Source organism: Aquila chrysaetos, chromosome 15, assembly GCF_900496995.4.
Source record: "Aquila chrysaetos chrysaetos chromosome 15, bAquChr1.4, whole genome shotgun sequence".
Classification (NCBI taxonomy): Eukaryota; Metazoa; Chordata; class Aves; order Accipitriformes; family Accipitridae; genus Aquila; species Aquila chrysaetos.
The window spans coordinates 26364193-26380554 of NC_044018.1; the positions used below are offsets into that span (position 1 = coordinate 26364193).

Genomic DNA, 16362 nt, shown 5'->3' on the forward strand with positions numbered 1-16362 from the left:
AAACGCTGCCGAGGTCCTGACGTTTCCAGACGCCTGCGTGTGACCCTGGGTGGATGTGCTGGAGTGACGTAGGGGATGCTTGCCGGTGTGGCGTGCTGGGGCTGAGAGAAGGGTGGGCTCCAGAAATAACCTGGAAATCTTAATTTGTGACTTCTGCCGGACTGGTGGTTACAAGTAGTGAGGGAGCCTCCTGAGTTTTGTGCTTTTTTTTTCTTTTAACTTTTTGACTTGTTTTAAGTGTGGGACAGACACTCTCTCCACATCAGACCTCTAAAAATCACTGCGGATGTGATTTCTGTATTAGTCTTAGGTTTTCTAACTGGTATATGTGACTTAAGTAGGTGGCTTTCAACTGAGTATGATCCAATTGAGCACATCAGGGTCAGAATTAATACTTCTGACTGTTGAGTGCTTATGGTGTGTCTGATGCTGAGCAAATAAAAGCTACCAGCTTAAGAAAGAAGCGGTGCAGATGTATGACGTGCAATATAGGAATTGGCTGGCAGCCCTGGGCTACAGCTGAGTCAGGCGGAAAATGAAAATGTGCAAAGTGAAAGAATTACAGTAGCTGCATCAGTGAAAACACAGCTGAGAGTGACACACAAACATCATGATAGTCACTTGCTTCCTTCTCCAAGAACAGCAGATCAAGTGAGCACAGAAAATACATCCGCTTAAATGGTTTATTTACACAATATTACTATTTTGGATATTCAGCACTTGCCTCTTTTACAAAAAAAAAAAAATACAACCCTCCCCCCATCAACTTCATCTCTTGGCCTCTTGTTAGGTCCTGCTCTGAGAAGAAAAACAGGTGTCAAGAGACCAGTGACTGTAATACAAAGAAGTAATTGAAAATAGCAGAGTAATTTAGGCAATGTCTAGAACATGCTTTTTACTTAGCACCTGTTTACTATGTTTTCCCTTGCAAAGTAGAACAGGAAATATACAGTTAGAAAGTCCTTGGAGGAGAATAAACATTATTTCTATGTAGGAATCTGAAATGTACTCCCATAACTATATAAAACCAAATTCTCATATGGTTAGGATCATGGTCTTTCCTCAGGTTTAAGTTGACATGTCATGCTGAGCAAGATGTGGTAGATTACAAGGTGATGTCAGCCCTTCTACACTATCTCCAGGGTCCTTATAAATTAGCATCCAGGCTACAGAACGGCCCTGCATCCAGTGTTTCTTGTGCTCCCTGATTTCAACATGGTGGCATGAAGTTTGGTGTCGTAACCTGTTGCATTCTTATCTTTTTGCTTCTGTTCCCCTCTCTAGTGCAGTCTGCTCCAGCTCCCTAGCACTTGCAGTCAGCAGCATGATTCATCCAGAATACAAATTTCCATTCACAAGAAGTGGCGCAATTAGATCTTTCCCTAGCCTCATATTTTAATTTTCACCTTTTTTTTTTTTTTTTTTTTTTTTAAATTCTTTCTATGGAATCTCCTGTTCAGGCTGTAGTAGCCACACAGTGGAAGGGGAAGGAGTTATTTTTTTTTTCTTGTGAGTGCTATTAGACACCTTTAAAAGAAAGTTGATGAAAAACCCACTTGTAAAACTGCATACTCTTGTCAGCATCTTATGTTGGAATTATTATGAGTAAAGTCACTTCCTTGGGTCTCTCTGTAGTGATTGCCTTTGACACTCACATGGGTGGACTGACACATGAAAACAGTATAAGGTCCTGGAAGTAGAGAATATAAACGTGATTGAAGATTACGTTTTAGGGTAGTAAGTATAAGTGCTAAGTTACACACAGCATAAATTCCAGATAAAATCTGCCAATGCTGGTGTAAGTCTGGAGGGACTTACATATGTCTCAAGTCCTACATTGCTGCCTTGCTGCACCACTGACAGCCTGCTCTTTTATCGACATGGGTATCTGTTCTGCAGCACAAGGAAGGAACAACTGCCCTGGGAGCTGCTGTTTGGGAGCCTGCTGACAGCCCAGGTATCCCAGCCACCGGTGGGACAGGGCTGGGGAGCGCACTGAGCACATGCAGCTGAACGTGCCCACCTGAGATGCTCCGGTCCTTGTCTGTTGTCGTGGTTTAACCCCAGCCAGCAGCTAAGCACCACGCAGCCGCTCACTCACTGCCCCCCACCCAGTGGGATGGGGGACAGAATCAGGAAAGGAAAAGTAAAACTTGTAGGTTGAGGTAAGAACAGTTTAATAGAACAGAAAGGAGGAAACTAATAGTGATAATAATAACAATAATAAAATTACAATAATAATAAAAGGATTGCAATATACAAAACAAGTGATGTACAGTGCAGTTGCTCGCCATTTGCCGACCGATGCCCAGTTAGTTCCCGAGCAGCAATCCTCTCAGGCCAACTCCCCCCAGTTTATATACTGGGCATGACGTCACACGGTATGGAATATCCCTTTGGTCAGTTGGGGTCAGCTGCCCTGGCTGTGTCCCCTCCCAACTCCTTGTGCCCCTCCAGCCTTCTTGCTGGCTGGGCATGAGAAGCTGAAAAATCCTCGACTCAGTCTAAACACTACTTGGCAACAACTGAAAACATCAGTGTGTTATCAACAGTCTTCTCGTGCTGAATCCAAGACATAACACTATACCAGCTACTAGAAAGAAAATTAACTCTATCCCAGCTGAAACCAGGGCATCTGTGATTTAAAACCATTGCAAATGGGCAGGGTAACAGGAGTGGAGGTGCTTCAGGTTTTTTCACCTGTGCCGCAGGAATGGTCAGTAATGTAAACAGCAGCGTAATGTAAGCTGCTGTTTGGATCCCACTGAAGTCCTCCTTTGAGGATGTTAAATGGTGCAAAGGCATTATGCAAGTCCCTTGCCACAGGGATAAGTTTCAGCCTCACAGAAAAGATTTTGGAGATACAAACTTCTTATTACTGTTTGCCTTCTTGCTGAAGAGCAGAGAAGAACTAGAGCTTTCCTCTGGGTATTATGTTGCTTACTCTTGTTCCTTTTACCCCAGTATTTCCAGGAGATGCAGTGGGGTGTATTTTTACTCTTGTGACATCAAGCTCATATTTATTCCCTCTACTACGGCAGCCCTTGTAGATTTGACTGGTTCTTTGTGTTTGCCTGGCCACATTTACCCTTCTGCTGGCTGCCTTACGCTTCTGAAAATGAAGGTAAAAGAAAGACTAAAGAGAAATAACTGTCACTGCAGTAACTTTTTCTTTGTTCTGAAGAATGTTTCAGAACAGGAATACTCTAAGGGGTTAGGTTTTTTTGGTCAACTTTTCATATGTGTAGACTGTTGTGTGATGACTTCTTTGACTGCCTTTTCTTCCTATCCAAGGCTCTAAAGATCACGTGAGTATAGCATCTATCAAGAAACAAGCAGAGCAGAAAGGAGTGTGCCTAGTTTTGGCTGTCATTTCTACAAAGACAATTGAAAAATGATAGATGAAAAAGGGGTTTATAGTTATTTATTTATTTATCTATATATTTCTTTTAGAAGAGTCTTCTTTTACCAATGTGTGGAGAGGAAGAGAGGGAAAGGATGTGTGTTTTCTTTACTAGGGATTTACTGGGATGCTTAAACTGCCAGCTTTACAAGCTTATGCATTTCTTAATGGATCACAGGTTGACCAGAGAGCACATTCTTGTTTAACAGTAGCAAACATTTTCTGTGTGATTCTGTGTCATAATGCTTCCCCTTCCCTTGCTGGTACATGTAGAACCAGCCTTGTGTGTGAATCACCCCCGAGACAGCAAGAGCCCAGTTGATGTGGCAACCGGAGGGTGTGTTATAAACCTTGGCATCCACAGCAGAGCCACCGAGAGGTTCCCCCAGCGCTGCAGTTTCTAATATTGGCCTCCTGACTTTATCGTTGTGAACCAGAGCCAGGTTATTCTTATACAGTCAACTAACAGGCTCCACAACCACCAGTATGGGTATTAGCTCCGTTTTAGATGCTTACCGGTCATTTCTTGTATTTAGGGGTGCTCATAGTGCCTGCTGAAAGTTTTGCAATTCTTTCTGCATTTCAAAAATCCAGGAAGATGTTGTGTTCCCATATTAGAAAAGGAGAGCACACTCTGCATGAGCATATATTAAGATAGTTCAGTCCCAAACACTCAACAGGGAAAGATCAATAGTCATGCTAAAGCACCATTTTATTTTATTGTTCATACGCTTTCTGTCTTTACATAACATGTGATGCCAGCTAATCATATTTGTCGTTTTACTTGCTTAATAATCTCTGTGAACACAAGTTAGCACTACCAGGACATAGCTATTTATTTTTGTGGACTTTTTCAGTATGAGCTTTTGGGGTAGAGGGAGCGAGGGGGGAGTGAATGGGGCTGGTAACCAAAATCCCTCCTGAACAATTTGCTGTGATGCCAAACCAACGTTTATTGTTATCGGAGGCAGCTGCCTGCCCTCTCTCCACGCTTCTATTTGTGGATTTTCAACGGCTATAAATGGAAACACACGCTGACCAGAAATCACCACAGCACTGCCTGGTATTCTCTCTCCCAACTCCAAAAGTACAGGGATATCTAACATGTAGTCAGGTTAAATCACTTCTGCTCAGGACATTAGGGTGGTTTTTTTTTTCTTTCCCCTGGGAAATGGAGTTAGGAAAACATGAAAGAAAAGTATCAGGAAGAGAAGCTTTAGAGGAAAAGCAAACGGTAAGATATGTTGAGAAATGTTGATTTTTTAAAATTATTTTTAATTTAATAATAAGAAGGAAAGGGAAATCATCTGTTGTACTTTATAGGAGTATTTCCCGGCTTCCTTTAACCACTGACCTTGAAGATTAAAACTTCATTCATGTATGTTAAATTCATTATGACGGTACATTTCTGTGGAAATTACAGAGATTTGTGGATGCATTTTGTGTGCATGTGAAGTGCAAGAACTGAAATCTAGTTCAATGTTGACTTGTTATTATAACCCAGACTGATAGCTAATAGTCTGTGGTTTTCTTGGATTTTTCTTGAGGGACTATTTCATGTCTTTGTGCATTATTTTCCATAACTTTAGATCAGTAAATGGCAGGAGAAATTGTTTGCCTGTGTCTGGAGCTTACTGAAAAGAGGTGTGACCAAACCAAATTATTAAGAGAAAGTCGAAACAGTCAAAACACAGCTTCTTCCTGATTAGCGTAGGCTTGAAAAGCAATTCGTAATTTGCCTTGCGTTAACAAGGTTATTTTCTTGATACCACAAAAAGGGCAGTTTATTCTTAGCTTTTGCAAAGCTGCGAAGAAAGGTGGCCATCACTTTTGTTAAGAGAAAAATGAGCACCGAAATTTCTTAGCACTTATCTTAAATAGTGGTGGTACTTGGTTGCTTTGGTTTCATGGTGGGCCAGTGTTTACTCTTGTTTAATCACAACCTTTGCCTCTACTAGCCTCAGTTAAGTGAGACTTGGCAAGCTTGTGTATTAGTTAATAGTTTTAAATACAACTTCACCAAGGCAAGGTGTATGGGGTAGGAAATAGGGGAAGTGCTGAAACTGAAAGTAATGACCTGGCCTTAAAGTACCTTTTCTTTTTTTATGAAAAGAAGTATTTATCTAAAGAGTAATATCCGAAAGAGCATTGCTAGAGCTTCAGCATGAAGTTATAACATGACTATTATCTAATGTTTTACTTGTTCATTTTCTCATTAATGAATTAATACTTTAGACCTCATTTTGAATTTGTGGTTGATATATAAAATATAAGGAAATATCTTCAAAATTAAGAACAGTTGTAAAATCCACAAAAGCTTCAGGAAAGCTTTCAAAGGAAACCTTTGAAATTTTGTTCTAGTGCATGTGTGGAGAAAATATATAGCAATGTAATCAGGCAGTATGATTATCTAATTGCGGACTGCATCCTGATGCAAAAAGAATTGAGCAGGCATCCTTAAGTGAGGCTTTTCCAAAATGCAGAACGCTTCATTTGGAACCCTAATGATCTTCTGATGACTTTCTCTGTGTGCATCATTTACTAATTTCAAGAATGACAAACTGGAGCAAACAGGAACCCCGCTGATGGGAGCCACGTTAGTGCCCATGCCAGGTCACCCGCCGTTCAGTAGTTTCAAAACTGAATCCTCCGAACACGTCGAGCTGAGAGAGCCCGTTAGCAGCGGCAGGTCCCATCCCTGCGGGTGCTCGGCGAGGGGGACGGAGGAGGCCCTGGCTCGGCGGGTTTCACGTCACTCTGCTGACAGCGGAGGAATGCCCTGGCCCCGTGCCAGTCCTCCCGCCCCTTTCCCTGTCCCCTTCCAGCTGAGCCCTGGCCTCCTCTCCGTCCCACCTCTCTCTCTTTTTTGCCTGTTTAGTCTTAATGCCTTTCTTTCCAATTGCTAGATGGATTTCACTTTGCTCCCACGTTTTTTTCCCTGGTTTTGTACCTCCTGGGCTTTTATTGATTCTGCCCTTTTCTCTTTGATACATGCAGGTCAGGTCAATGCTCAAACACTGCATGGGAGCAGTGTCAATCTGTGGTACAGATACTATTTGTACATGTTATTGTTGATGTCTGTTCACATATTTAACTTCAGTTTAGCAAATATATAAACTATTTCGTATTATAGGCGCCATGAGGCATCCATTTTCAGTATTATAGCCTATAAGCTGGATGATACTTTATATATCTATAACTGGATGATACTTTATTTTTTGATGTATGTTTCATAGGAGTATAGGGTAACTCAGGTGCAAAGGGAGCTCAGGAGGTCTCTCGCCCAGCCTCCTGCTTAAAGCAACTATGGGGTCAGACCAGGCTTCTCAGGGCTTTATCCTGTCAGGTCCTGAAAACCTCCAAGCATGAAAACTGCACAACCTCCAGGCAACATCCACCGCTGGGCTGTCCTCATGAGGAAAAACGTTTCTCCTCTTATCAAGTCAAAATCTCTCTTGTTTCAATTTTTGTTCATTTCTCTTTCCTTCTGCCACGCATAGTTGTAAAAAGCCCTGAGTCCAACTCCTCAATAACCTCCCACAGGGACTGGGGCTGCTGTTAGGTCCCCCTGGAACCATGCCTCTCCAGGCTGAACAAGCCCAGCTCCTTCAGCCTCTCCTCACAGGGCAAGTGCTCCAGCCCTGACCCTCTTGGTGGTCTCCACTGAACTTGCATCAGACTTTCCAAGTCTACTATTGGAGGCCCAAAATTGGATGCCCTATTCTAGATGTAATCTAGTGAGTGCTGAGGAGAGGAGGATAATTCCTTCCCTTACTCTACTGGTTGTGCTCCTGTTAGCGCAGCCCAGGATGCTCTTGGCCATCCGGGCTGCCAGGGTCCACTGCTGGCTCAGGCTCAACTCGCTGCACACCAAGACCCCCGGGGTCTCCCCGGCAGAGCTGTTCCCCAGGCAGTCAGGCCCCAGCCTGGATCGCTGACAAGGACCCTCCCTTTCCAGTTCCATAATGCTCCTGTTGGCACATTCCTTCAGCCTGCCATGGCCCCTCTGAATGGCAGCCCTGCCCTCAGGCAGGACTCTTCCGCCCAGTTTGTTATCTGCAAATCTGGTGAGTGCCTTGCATCGCCTCCTCTGGGTCATTGATGAAGATGTTAAACAGGACAGGTCTCAGGACAGAGCCCTGCAGCACTCGTTACTATCCTCCAAGAAGAGTACAAAGCATTAACCATGAATGTCTGAGCCCAATCATCCAACCACCTTTTTAGCCATCTACTTGTCCACCACCCAGGCTGTCACGTCCTAGCATGGATATGAGAATACCGTGGGAGACAGTGTTGGAGGCAAGTCAGGGTAAATGACATCCGCTGCTCTTCCCTCGTTCACAAATCCAGTCACTTTATCATAGAAGGCAATCGGGTTGGTCTGGTATGATTTCCCCTTGGTAAATCCAAGTGCTGTTCCCAACCACATTCGTCCCACAGGCAGGTATGGGTGGAGTTAACTCAAGTCATCCCTGCCTTGATCCTCACCCACTGCTGGTTGCTCTCCTCCTCTCTGACCCCTGCTGCTGAGCACAGAGGTCTGGGAGACCTTGCTGGTGAAGGCTGAGGGAAAGACATCACTGAGTCACCCCAGCCTTATCTGTACCTGCTTCCACCTCCTGTGCTGCTTTTTTGCACTGCAGCTCAGTTACAAACTCCCTGTTTACCCACGCTGGTGTCCTGGTAAGTCTGCTTGTCTTCCTGAATGTCAGCATGGACAGTCTTGCATGCGTAAGAGGTTGTTTTCACAGACATGATGGCTTTCCCAAGCTCCTTGTGTTTCCAAGGTGCTGCCCGTGGGTTCCCACTTACCAGCTCCTGGATAAGCCAAAGTCAGCTCTCCTAAAGCCCGGGGTCTGTGCTCTGGCACTCGCCTTCCTCAGTCCCCCACAAGATCTCCAGCTTCACAGTCACTACAACCAAGCCTGCCACCGAGTGTCACATCCCCAGCCACTTCTTCCTTGTTTCTGAACAACAGATCCAGCTGTGCACAACCCTGGTTGGCCTGTCCAGTGCCTGTGTCAAGAAGCTATCCTTGACACCCTCCAGAGATCTTCTGGATTGCTTACATCCTGCCCTTTTGTTCTCCAGCAGGTGTTAGGGAAGCTAAAGTCTCTTGTAAAAAACAGGGTCTGCGATCCAGATACTTCCTTGAGTTGTTTAAAGAAGTTGTTGTGAGGAGCGTTGTCCACTTCCTCACCCCAGTCGTCCTGTCTGTAGCCCAGTCCCACCGTGGTGTCACCCTCACTGACCTCTCCTCTGAGCCTGACCCACGAGTGCTCACCCAGCCCCACAACAGCTCCCCACATTTGAGCTGCTGCTTCACACAGAAAGATCCTCTCCTTATCTTCCCTGTTCTGTCTTTCTGAAAAGCCTGTGTCCATCCGTTGCGGCACTATAGCCATGTGAGCTATCCCACCACATCTCAGTTATTTCTACAGTGTCAGAGTTCTATGACCTAGATATATTTATGTGAGACAAATCTTGGGTTTTTATACCTTGTTAAAAATATTTCTACCTATTTTCAAAAGGGCAGAGTCTATATCATCCTGAAAATACTCTGATTGCAGTGTGACAATTAAATAGAGACCAGTTCATGCACAAAGTATAACCTATAGAGGACAACCTCACAGACAGTTTTATTAAGTGGTATTGTATCTTTACTTTCACTGCTTACTGTGGATGAGATAAATAATATAAAATTATCTACCACTTCAGGCTATTTCACTTAATATTTGTGAAATTTATTGTTAAAGAATTCTTGTCCATGCTCCCTGGAGGAAGATTCCTTGGTGGTCAGAATCCTGAAGAGAGTCTTTGTGTGGAGCTGGCTGTGGACATGGAAGATAATGGAGGCCCCATTTTGTGATGGGAAAATAGAATGACTCACTATAAAATAGACTGGACTAAGCAGATGGACTGAATTTTCCTTTTAATAGTTTTGGGTTTAGCATAGCTCAGAAGGACAGAGTAATTCTAGAGTTTCCCTATTGAAACAACAGGTCAGCTCAAAATAGTCTGTTTACATTCTGAAGTCCTCCTCCGTTAATGCGTATTGCCTCTGTTATTTGAAATTATTTTAATTATACTTCACACTTGTCTGTTTCCTATTTGATCTCTTCTGTCCCCATGAAAATACAGCACATGAAGTATTGCATTTAAAATAATGTTTACATTGGTATGTTTAACAGGGAACATTCAATCTTCATACTTCAGTTTGCATTTATAAGGGTTCTTTTACTTCCCTGTTACATTAAGTAGCTATCAAGAAAAGAACAGTCATATGGAGAAAATAAATTAAACCAAATGAATATATGAATCGGAAAGAATGCACTGCTCGAAATGGCATCAAGGTTAGTTTTTGGATGAGAGGATGTGCTCTCTAAGAAAGGGCTGCAGGACTTCATTCAGAGCATTAGCGTTTGCTTTTCACAAACAGTATGTGGGTATGGCTCGTACAGAGCGAGGCAGTGTGGATCAGGTCCGCCCAAGTGAAACAACGATTAATCTTTGTACACTGGTAGCCACAGAAAGAGTCCTGTCAAGATCAGGCCCTTTCTGTGGGAAGTGTGGGAGAAGATGGCCCGTATCCTGAAGTTTGCCACCCACGGGAGCCCAAACAGAATGGAGGCTGGTGACTAACACGGTGATGACTGGCCTTGCTTGCAGGTTTAGTTGTTGATTTGACCGAGCGTAGACCAGGCGAGAAGTGAGTATGGGACGGGAAGGGTCGTTTCAAGAGCGGAAGGGAAGAGGAGGAGAGCCGGGTGGAGGCTGGTGGGGGTGGGCATGGCAGGAGGTGCCGGGTACAATCACCCCCCACGGGGACCTCCTCCACCAGATCACCCCCGCTCTTGTGCTGGTGGGGGCTGGCGGCAGAGAGGCAGAGATGGCAGCGCAGCCTCCGGGCTCAGGCTGTCCCTGCAGGTCCCCAGCAAGCGTTTCTTTGTGCAGATACAGGGAGTCAAACGCCCGGACAACAGGGTCATCTTTGGCAACGGCAGAAATCTCTGCAGTTGAGTGACAACAGAATGGCCGCTTCTGCCCACGGCGTTGGAGAGGAACTGTGCTCATGCCTGTGTGACACACCAGCCCTCGAGCCTCGCCTCCCGGTGTCCACAAGCAAATGCCCTTCCAGATTCACTGCAGTGGGTGGGGGAAGCGAGCCCGGGAAGGGTGAGATGGGAGGGACGTGCTTGCTGCTCAAGGGAAGCGGCTTGCATTGGAGTCTGGAGAGGGGCAGGTCCACAGGTTCCTCGTGCATCAGGTATCTCGCATCCGTGCACGGCTCAGGGTCTGCATGCTTGTACACGTCTAGCCGGGACAGCGGTGTAAGATCACAGAACAGCACTGCTGAGGTCAGCCAGGCATCTTCTTTTTCCGCGGAGAGAGGAGGTGACGATCACTGCGGGTGAGGATGGCAGAGATTCAGAGGAGGTGAAATACAGTGGTAGAGCTCGAAGTACAGAACGTATAGGTGCTTCGGCAGGTTGTGCTCTGTGAGAAAGCCAGTGGCACGTATACGGAGGACTGCTAGATACAAACCCTTCGTGCTCTTTGCCTGTTCTCTCCCTTAACAGAGGACAGGCTGGTGGCTGCTAGGCTGCCAGTTTACGTGATTCAGATGAGAGGGTAAAGGTGAGAGGTAAAATGAGACTTTTTTGTTTAAATCCTCTTTCTTAACTGGTTTACTTTACACCTTGACTTTTCTACGTCTGCCTCCTCTAAGAACATACCTACCCAGAAAAGAAACTCCTAAAAATACATTGCCTGCCTGAATCCATTCCTCAGTTTGATGATTCAGTACTGAAGTATGAGCATCATGCTCATCTGTAGCATAGCATATGAAACTAAACAAGCACACATACTTACTACAGAGTCAGAGAAGGTTTTATGTGTGTATACATTTAAATGATTCCTGTTTAGCTAAGAGGAAAGCTTTATTTCTTGCTCTGGAGGTTGTTTGTGACCTCCTCTGGGAGCTTCTGTCATGCAGCTGAGTTTGGCTGGGTGAATTGCCACACTTAAGATATTTTGTGCTACGTTGTCCCAAATTACAGCAGCCTCGGCTAAAAGGATTGGTCAAGGGAGACGCTTTCATATATCCCTGAGCTTTGAAGATCAGGACTGAGGCTTCGTAGTGGCTACAGCAAGAAACTGATAAGATCCTAGCATGGAGGCAATCGCATCTCGCTGTGCAGGTATAAGAAGATGGCCGAGACAGCACCCCAGCTAGAGGATCAGTATTTCCTCTTGCATACCTCGAGCTGAGGCATTCCTGCCTGGCGCTCTGGAGGTAAGGATTACTCCAGCAAGTGATCACCGAGGAGGAAGGAATAAACTTGGAGGCTGCAAGTAGCAGCATATTTTTAGCACTGTTGATGTGACATTAAACAGGACCAAAGCAAGTGGGAAGCACTGAATCCTGGTCCGCCCTCCTTTCTAATCCCGTCACTTAGCTCTCGCCTTACTTGAGCTTATGCTACCTTTTCTTCAACCTAATGGCAGTCATACAGAGGCGCTGCTGGAATGCTTGAGGTAGGCTTTGGTTGCATCAGTGGGAAAAGAGCTATCCTGGAGAGATGTCAGCAGTGCATTTTTGGTTGGAGGTTACGTGAAACATTACCATGCAAACTCGCGCAGGGATTCTGAAGAGGAGGGCAGCAGATTCCTGCAGGGACTTGAATGTGATGGTAAAAGAGGCTTGTTAGGAACAAGTAGCAATTGTATATTTTAACTTTTTGGGGTGAGGAAAGATAAGAGCCCCTGTAACAGCTGGATCAACAGCTGCATCGAAGTCATGCAGGGCAATTCAGATGATTGCATTTTGGGGGAGGCAGCAAAGAAAGGAGCATTAGCATGGTCACATCACAGCCCCTGCTGATGAATTAAAACAGTTCTGGGAAATGTTTCTAGGCACTGGAACTCTCCTGAATTCAGTTGAATTGGAAGATTGGTCTGCGGTGTGGTATTGGTTTGGTACTTCTCTGAATGATACCACCATGTAGCTTGAAATTTCCAGAAATAAGTTTGGATATAGAGACTATTATTCAGGAAAAATCATGTGTTTTCAAAAGATATTCCTCAGGAATGTGGGAGTGAGTTACGAGTGATACTTGGAAAGATGTTCACTGTCCATTGCTGCTGCTAACACTGAAATTTGGGATGGACACTAGGAAAAGCTTCTTCGTTAGAAGTGTAGGGCAGCACTGGAACAACCAGGGAATTTGTGGACTACCCACCCTGGGAAATTTTCAGGACTTAACTATATGAAGCCATGGCTGGCTTGACCTTGCTTTGGCAGTAGTCTTACTTTGAGCCGGTTGCTGGAGTGGATAACCTCTGGAGGTCCCTTCCAAACAACATTTCTTTCATTCTTCGATTTTGAAGCTGCACTACTGCATTTGTCACGAAACATGCTAACAGCTTTTTCCATCTGCAAGACACCTTTAACACATTTAACATGGATACACAATGAGACTGTACTTATCATTAAGACCTCCTCATTCTTGCATTATAAACATACTGCTTTCAATTCACTGTCCTTTGAATTCTGAAAGCACTCAATAATACAGCAGTGGCATTAAATCTGTTACTTTGATATGAATTCTTGGAAACAGAGCTACTTGAAAATGAACAGAATAAAAGGAAAGAAGTGATTAATGAAAAGGAGAAAGAAGGTGGACGTTAACTGAGCCAGACTTTGAGGGCAACAGGCAGACAAGCAATAAGATACTTCCATGTTTGCTTTGTATCAACTATGAATTGCATAACATTTCAGTATGTTTTGCCCATATTGCCTCCCTGGATACACCATCAGATTCTATTTAAAGGCTGGTAGTTAAGGATTGCATCTCAAAATACGTTTCCTAAATGCATTTTAGACATTGAGTCTGAACACCTTATGCACTAACTTATCCAGAAAAAACTAAGTCTTTCAAAGGAAAATGATTGAAATGTCAGGACATTTGTTTTTTTCTGCTTGTCTTTGAAATAAGACTGGTGTCATGGCAGCAATGAACAATAACTTCATTGATATTTCTCTAAAAAATGAATTAATTTGATCAGAGCATTTTATCAAAAGTTTTCTCCTAAGGCAGGCAGTGGTTACTTTTTCTCTCTCTTTTTATAAAAAATATGGTCATATAATGTACTGTTGACTATGAAAGGAACTCTAAATAATGCATCAAATCTCTGTCAAGTGATGTTTGGTTTTTTTCATCTCTCCTTGAGGAGAAGATTCCATTGGATGAGGAGAAGTGGGAATAGGGTGGCTTATATTTCACTTTTTAAATATAGTCTGCTGCACTGATGTTAGCAAAGGCAGGTTGAAGAAATGCAACCTGTGTGTGGAGAGAGTTTGTCCTGCAGGCAAATGACGAGGCACTGGTGAGTACCTACTGCTTCCTACCAGGATGGAAAATGGAGCAATGCCTGGTGGTCCTTAGTTTCTAGGACCATCCACAACCTCTGATTCCTGTTGTTTCTCCTTTATAGGTGAGCACTACTACCCTAATTGCCTAAGTTCCGTTGTATCAAGGGAGCAGAGCTGCAACTCTTTTCCTGCCATAGACAGTCTTCTGTCTATGGCAGGAAAAAAGAAGTGTGCCAGCTTATCAACCCACCACATTGCATGCTAAGTGCTGTAGCATGCAATCTGCAGCCTTCCCTGCCTTTCTAGGAGTCAAATGCTGTGTCAGTCCAAGTGGAGAGAGACCAGGGAGAACATTCTGGTGTGCCGAGGCACGGGAGTTACTGTAATAAAGCCCTGCAAATGCCGTTGCAGCATACACAATACTGCACAGCCAAATCTGCAGGCCGACATGTGTTCAGAAGTAGAAGGCTTTCCACAATGATTCTGCGTTTTCACATGAAATTTTTGCTCACATCTAATTTTTTACTGTTTATCATGAAATCGATAGCTGAACTATCAGATGTCTTGTCCAGTAGCAAAAACTGCATCTTACATTTTGGCAGTGGTCATCCTGTCATCAGATCTATATGATGATGTTGTTTTAAGACAAGAGTGATCTTGATTGAATGTGATGATCATACAGGGAACCTTTCTGCATTAAGCTCTTCATTGTTGAGAGTTAACTGGTAGCTTTTTCCAAAGGACTGATAGTGACATATAGTACATACTGCAAAGTACTTTCTGATGGTGTTTTAATATATTCATCCCTAGCTGGTAAGCTTAAAAGAATTAATTAAATATAGATTGAACTAATGAAGATCCATTCTTGAGGAAAAGGGACAGAAGCAGATTTCTGAATTTAAGTGAAAAATTAATTTTACTCAACAGCTTTTAGTTTGTTCAGGATTCTGAAAAGCCGAAAGCAGCAGGCCAAAGCTTTTCATATCTTGGATTGTACAAATGAATATATTCGTACTCCAGAACTGACGTATTTACAGAAATCCAAAAAACAATTTCACATTTGTCTCTATGGGACAGAAATCGAATCATTACCATTCTGTCTTTGCTGTTTCATGTTTCTTATCTTGATCATGAAGAAAATTGGAAATCAAACATGGGAAAATTATAGGAATTTTGAATGCTATGTTTTTAAATAATGTGAAATAAATAATTTGGATTCACTTGAATGACTTAAAATTGAAGATTCTGGAAAAAGCCATCAAAATTTTTTTTCCCTGTTGAATAGATTTAAAATTGTTTTCATAGTGGTTCTGTACATCTCACAAAAAGTTACTGACAGCACATTTATCATCATTTTACTGCTTATAAATATAGCTGTTGGTGTTGATTTTATATAACAAACATGCTAGAAAAAATCATTAGATTTTTCAGCTTGAAGCAAGAACTAAGTAATTTAATATCCTTTAGTAAATGCACCTTGAAATACATCCAAATCAAAAGCCAGACATCAGCTGAACTAAGTGATAATCAAACAAAGAGATGGTAATTCTTAGCAAAGCTCCTGAGCCAAAACTGGGCTCTCTCTTTCAGTCTGAGACAACAAGAGCAAAATGCAAAGTATTTGTATTTTAAATCCCAGCAGAGAAAAGGACATGATTTGTCTCTCTCGCTCTGTTTTTCTTTAGCGGATAATGTTTTCACTAATGTCATGAAACTGGTCTTAGTTGAAAATACAGCAGCTTTCATTATAGTTAAGTTATTTACAATCTATTAGGTGAACTGACAATGATATTTGCATATTAAAAAAAAATCCCAAGAAACTGTCAGTGGTTTATTTGTGATGAGAAGAGTAGCTAAATCTAAGAAAGATTTTTGGTTGGTTTTGGTTTTTTTTATAACAAGGTATCCTAGTTTATAGTGTCTTTTTCTGTGAAAGAAACTGTATGTGCTGCAGGGTTACAAAGATAAATTATTCCTGTAATGAAGTCAGCCTTCAGTTCCTCCCAGTTTCTAAGGAGCAGAAGTCAGGACTGAGGGGCTCTAAGGTTGCAAACCTCGCCAATGACTTGTGGTGACACAGAGCTGCATCGTGTGATGGATTGCCTGGGGTTTTTAGGGGCTCCAGTATTTATGGCTTCTAAGAATCTACATCTGAAAAAATGCACTTTAAAGTTTGGAAATTAGGATTATTTGAGGAAATTTAATTTTCCCTTTATTTTATTCATAAGTGTTATGACATAAAAGTCAATAACAGGATTATGGGCTATTTCTTTCTTCTCAAATGGTGGTTGTGCTTAGGAATCGCCACCACCAGCTACATCAGGATATGATGTGATCAGAACAAAAGAGCAGTTACCCTCAATGGTAAGTAAAATACAGTAAAATAAACCCTAATATTTCATCCTTCTGTTTCCAATTGAATATTTTTGCATTTTTCAGAACATGTGCTTCCTGACATATACAAGAAAATGTAAGTCAAATGGTTGAGATGTCCAAAGAGAAGGAAACTTGGCATTTTTACCCTCCCACACAAAGGCAGTCAAAGGGATGAATTCAGAAAATGGTTCTGCACACTGCAAAGTGC

At 43.0% G+C, this 16362-nt stretch overlaps 1 protein-coding gene across 7 annotated transcripts in view; it reads left to right on the forward strand.

The window, feature by feature from the left end:
• The first annotated feature begins 4432 nt into the window (after positions 1-4432).
• Positions 4433-16362, forward strand: part of LOC115351109 (muscular LMNA interacting protein) — a 114744-nt gene continuing 102814 nt past the window's right edge. For 5 of the 7 annotated variants that reach the window (XM_030037496.1, XM_030037497.1, XM_030037499.1 and 2 more), the window contains exon 1: positions 4433-4637. In XM_030037496.1, the coding sequence (XP_029893356.1) occupies positions 4575-4637 (63 nt within the window). In that variant the 5' untranslated portion in view covers positions 4433-4574. The remainder of the gene's footprint in view (positions 4638-16362) is intronic. The other 2 variants (XM_030037501.1, XM_030037502.1) reach the window with 1 other exon arrangement.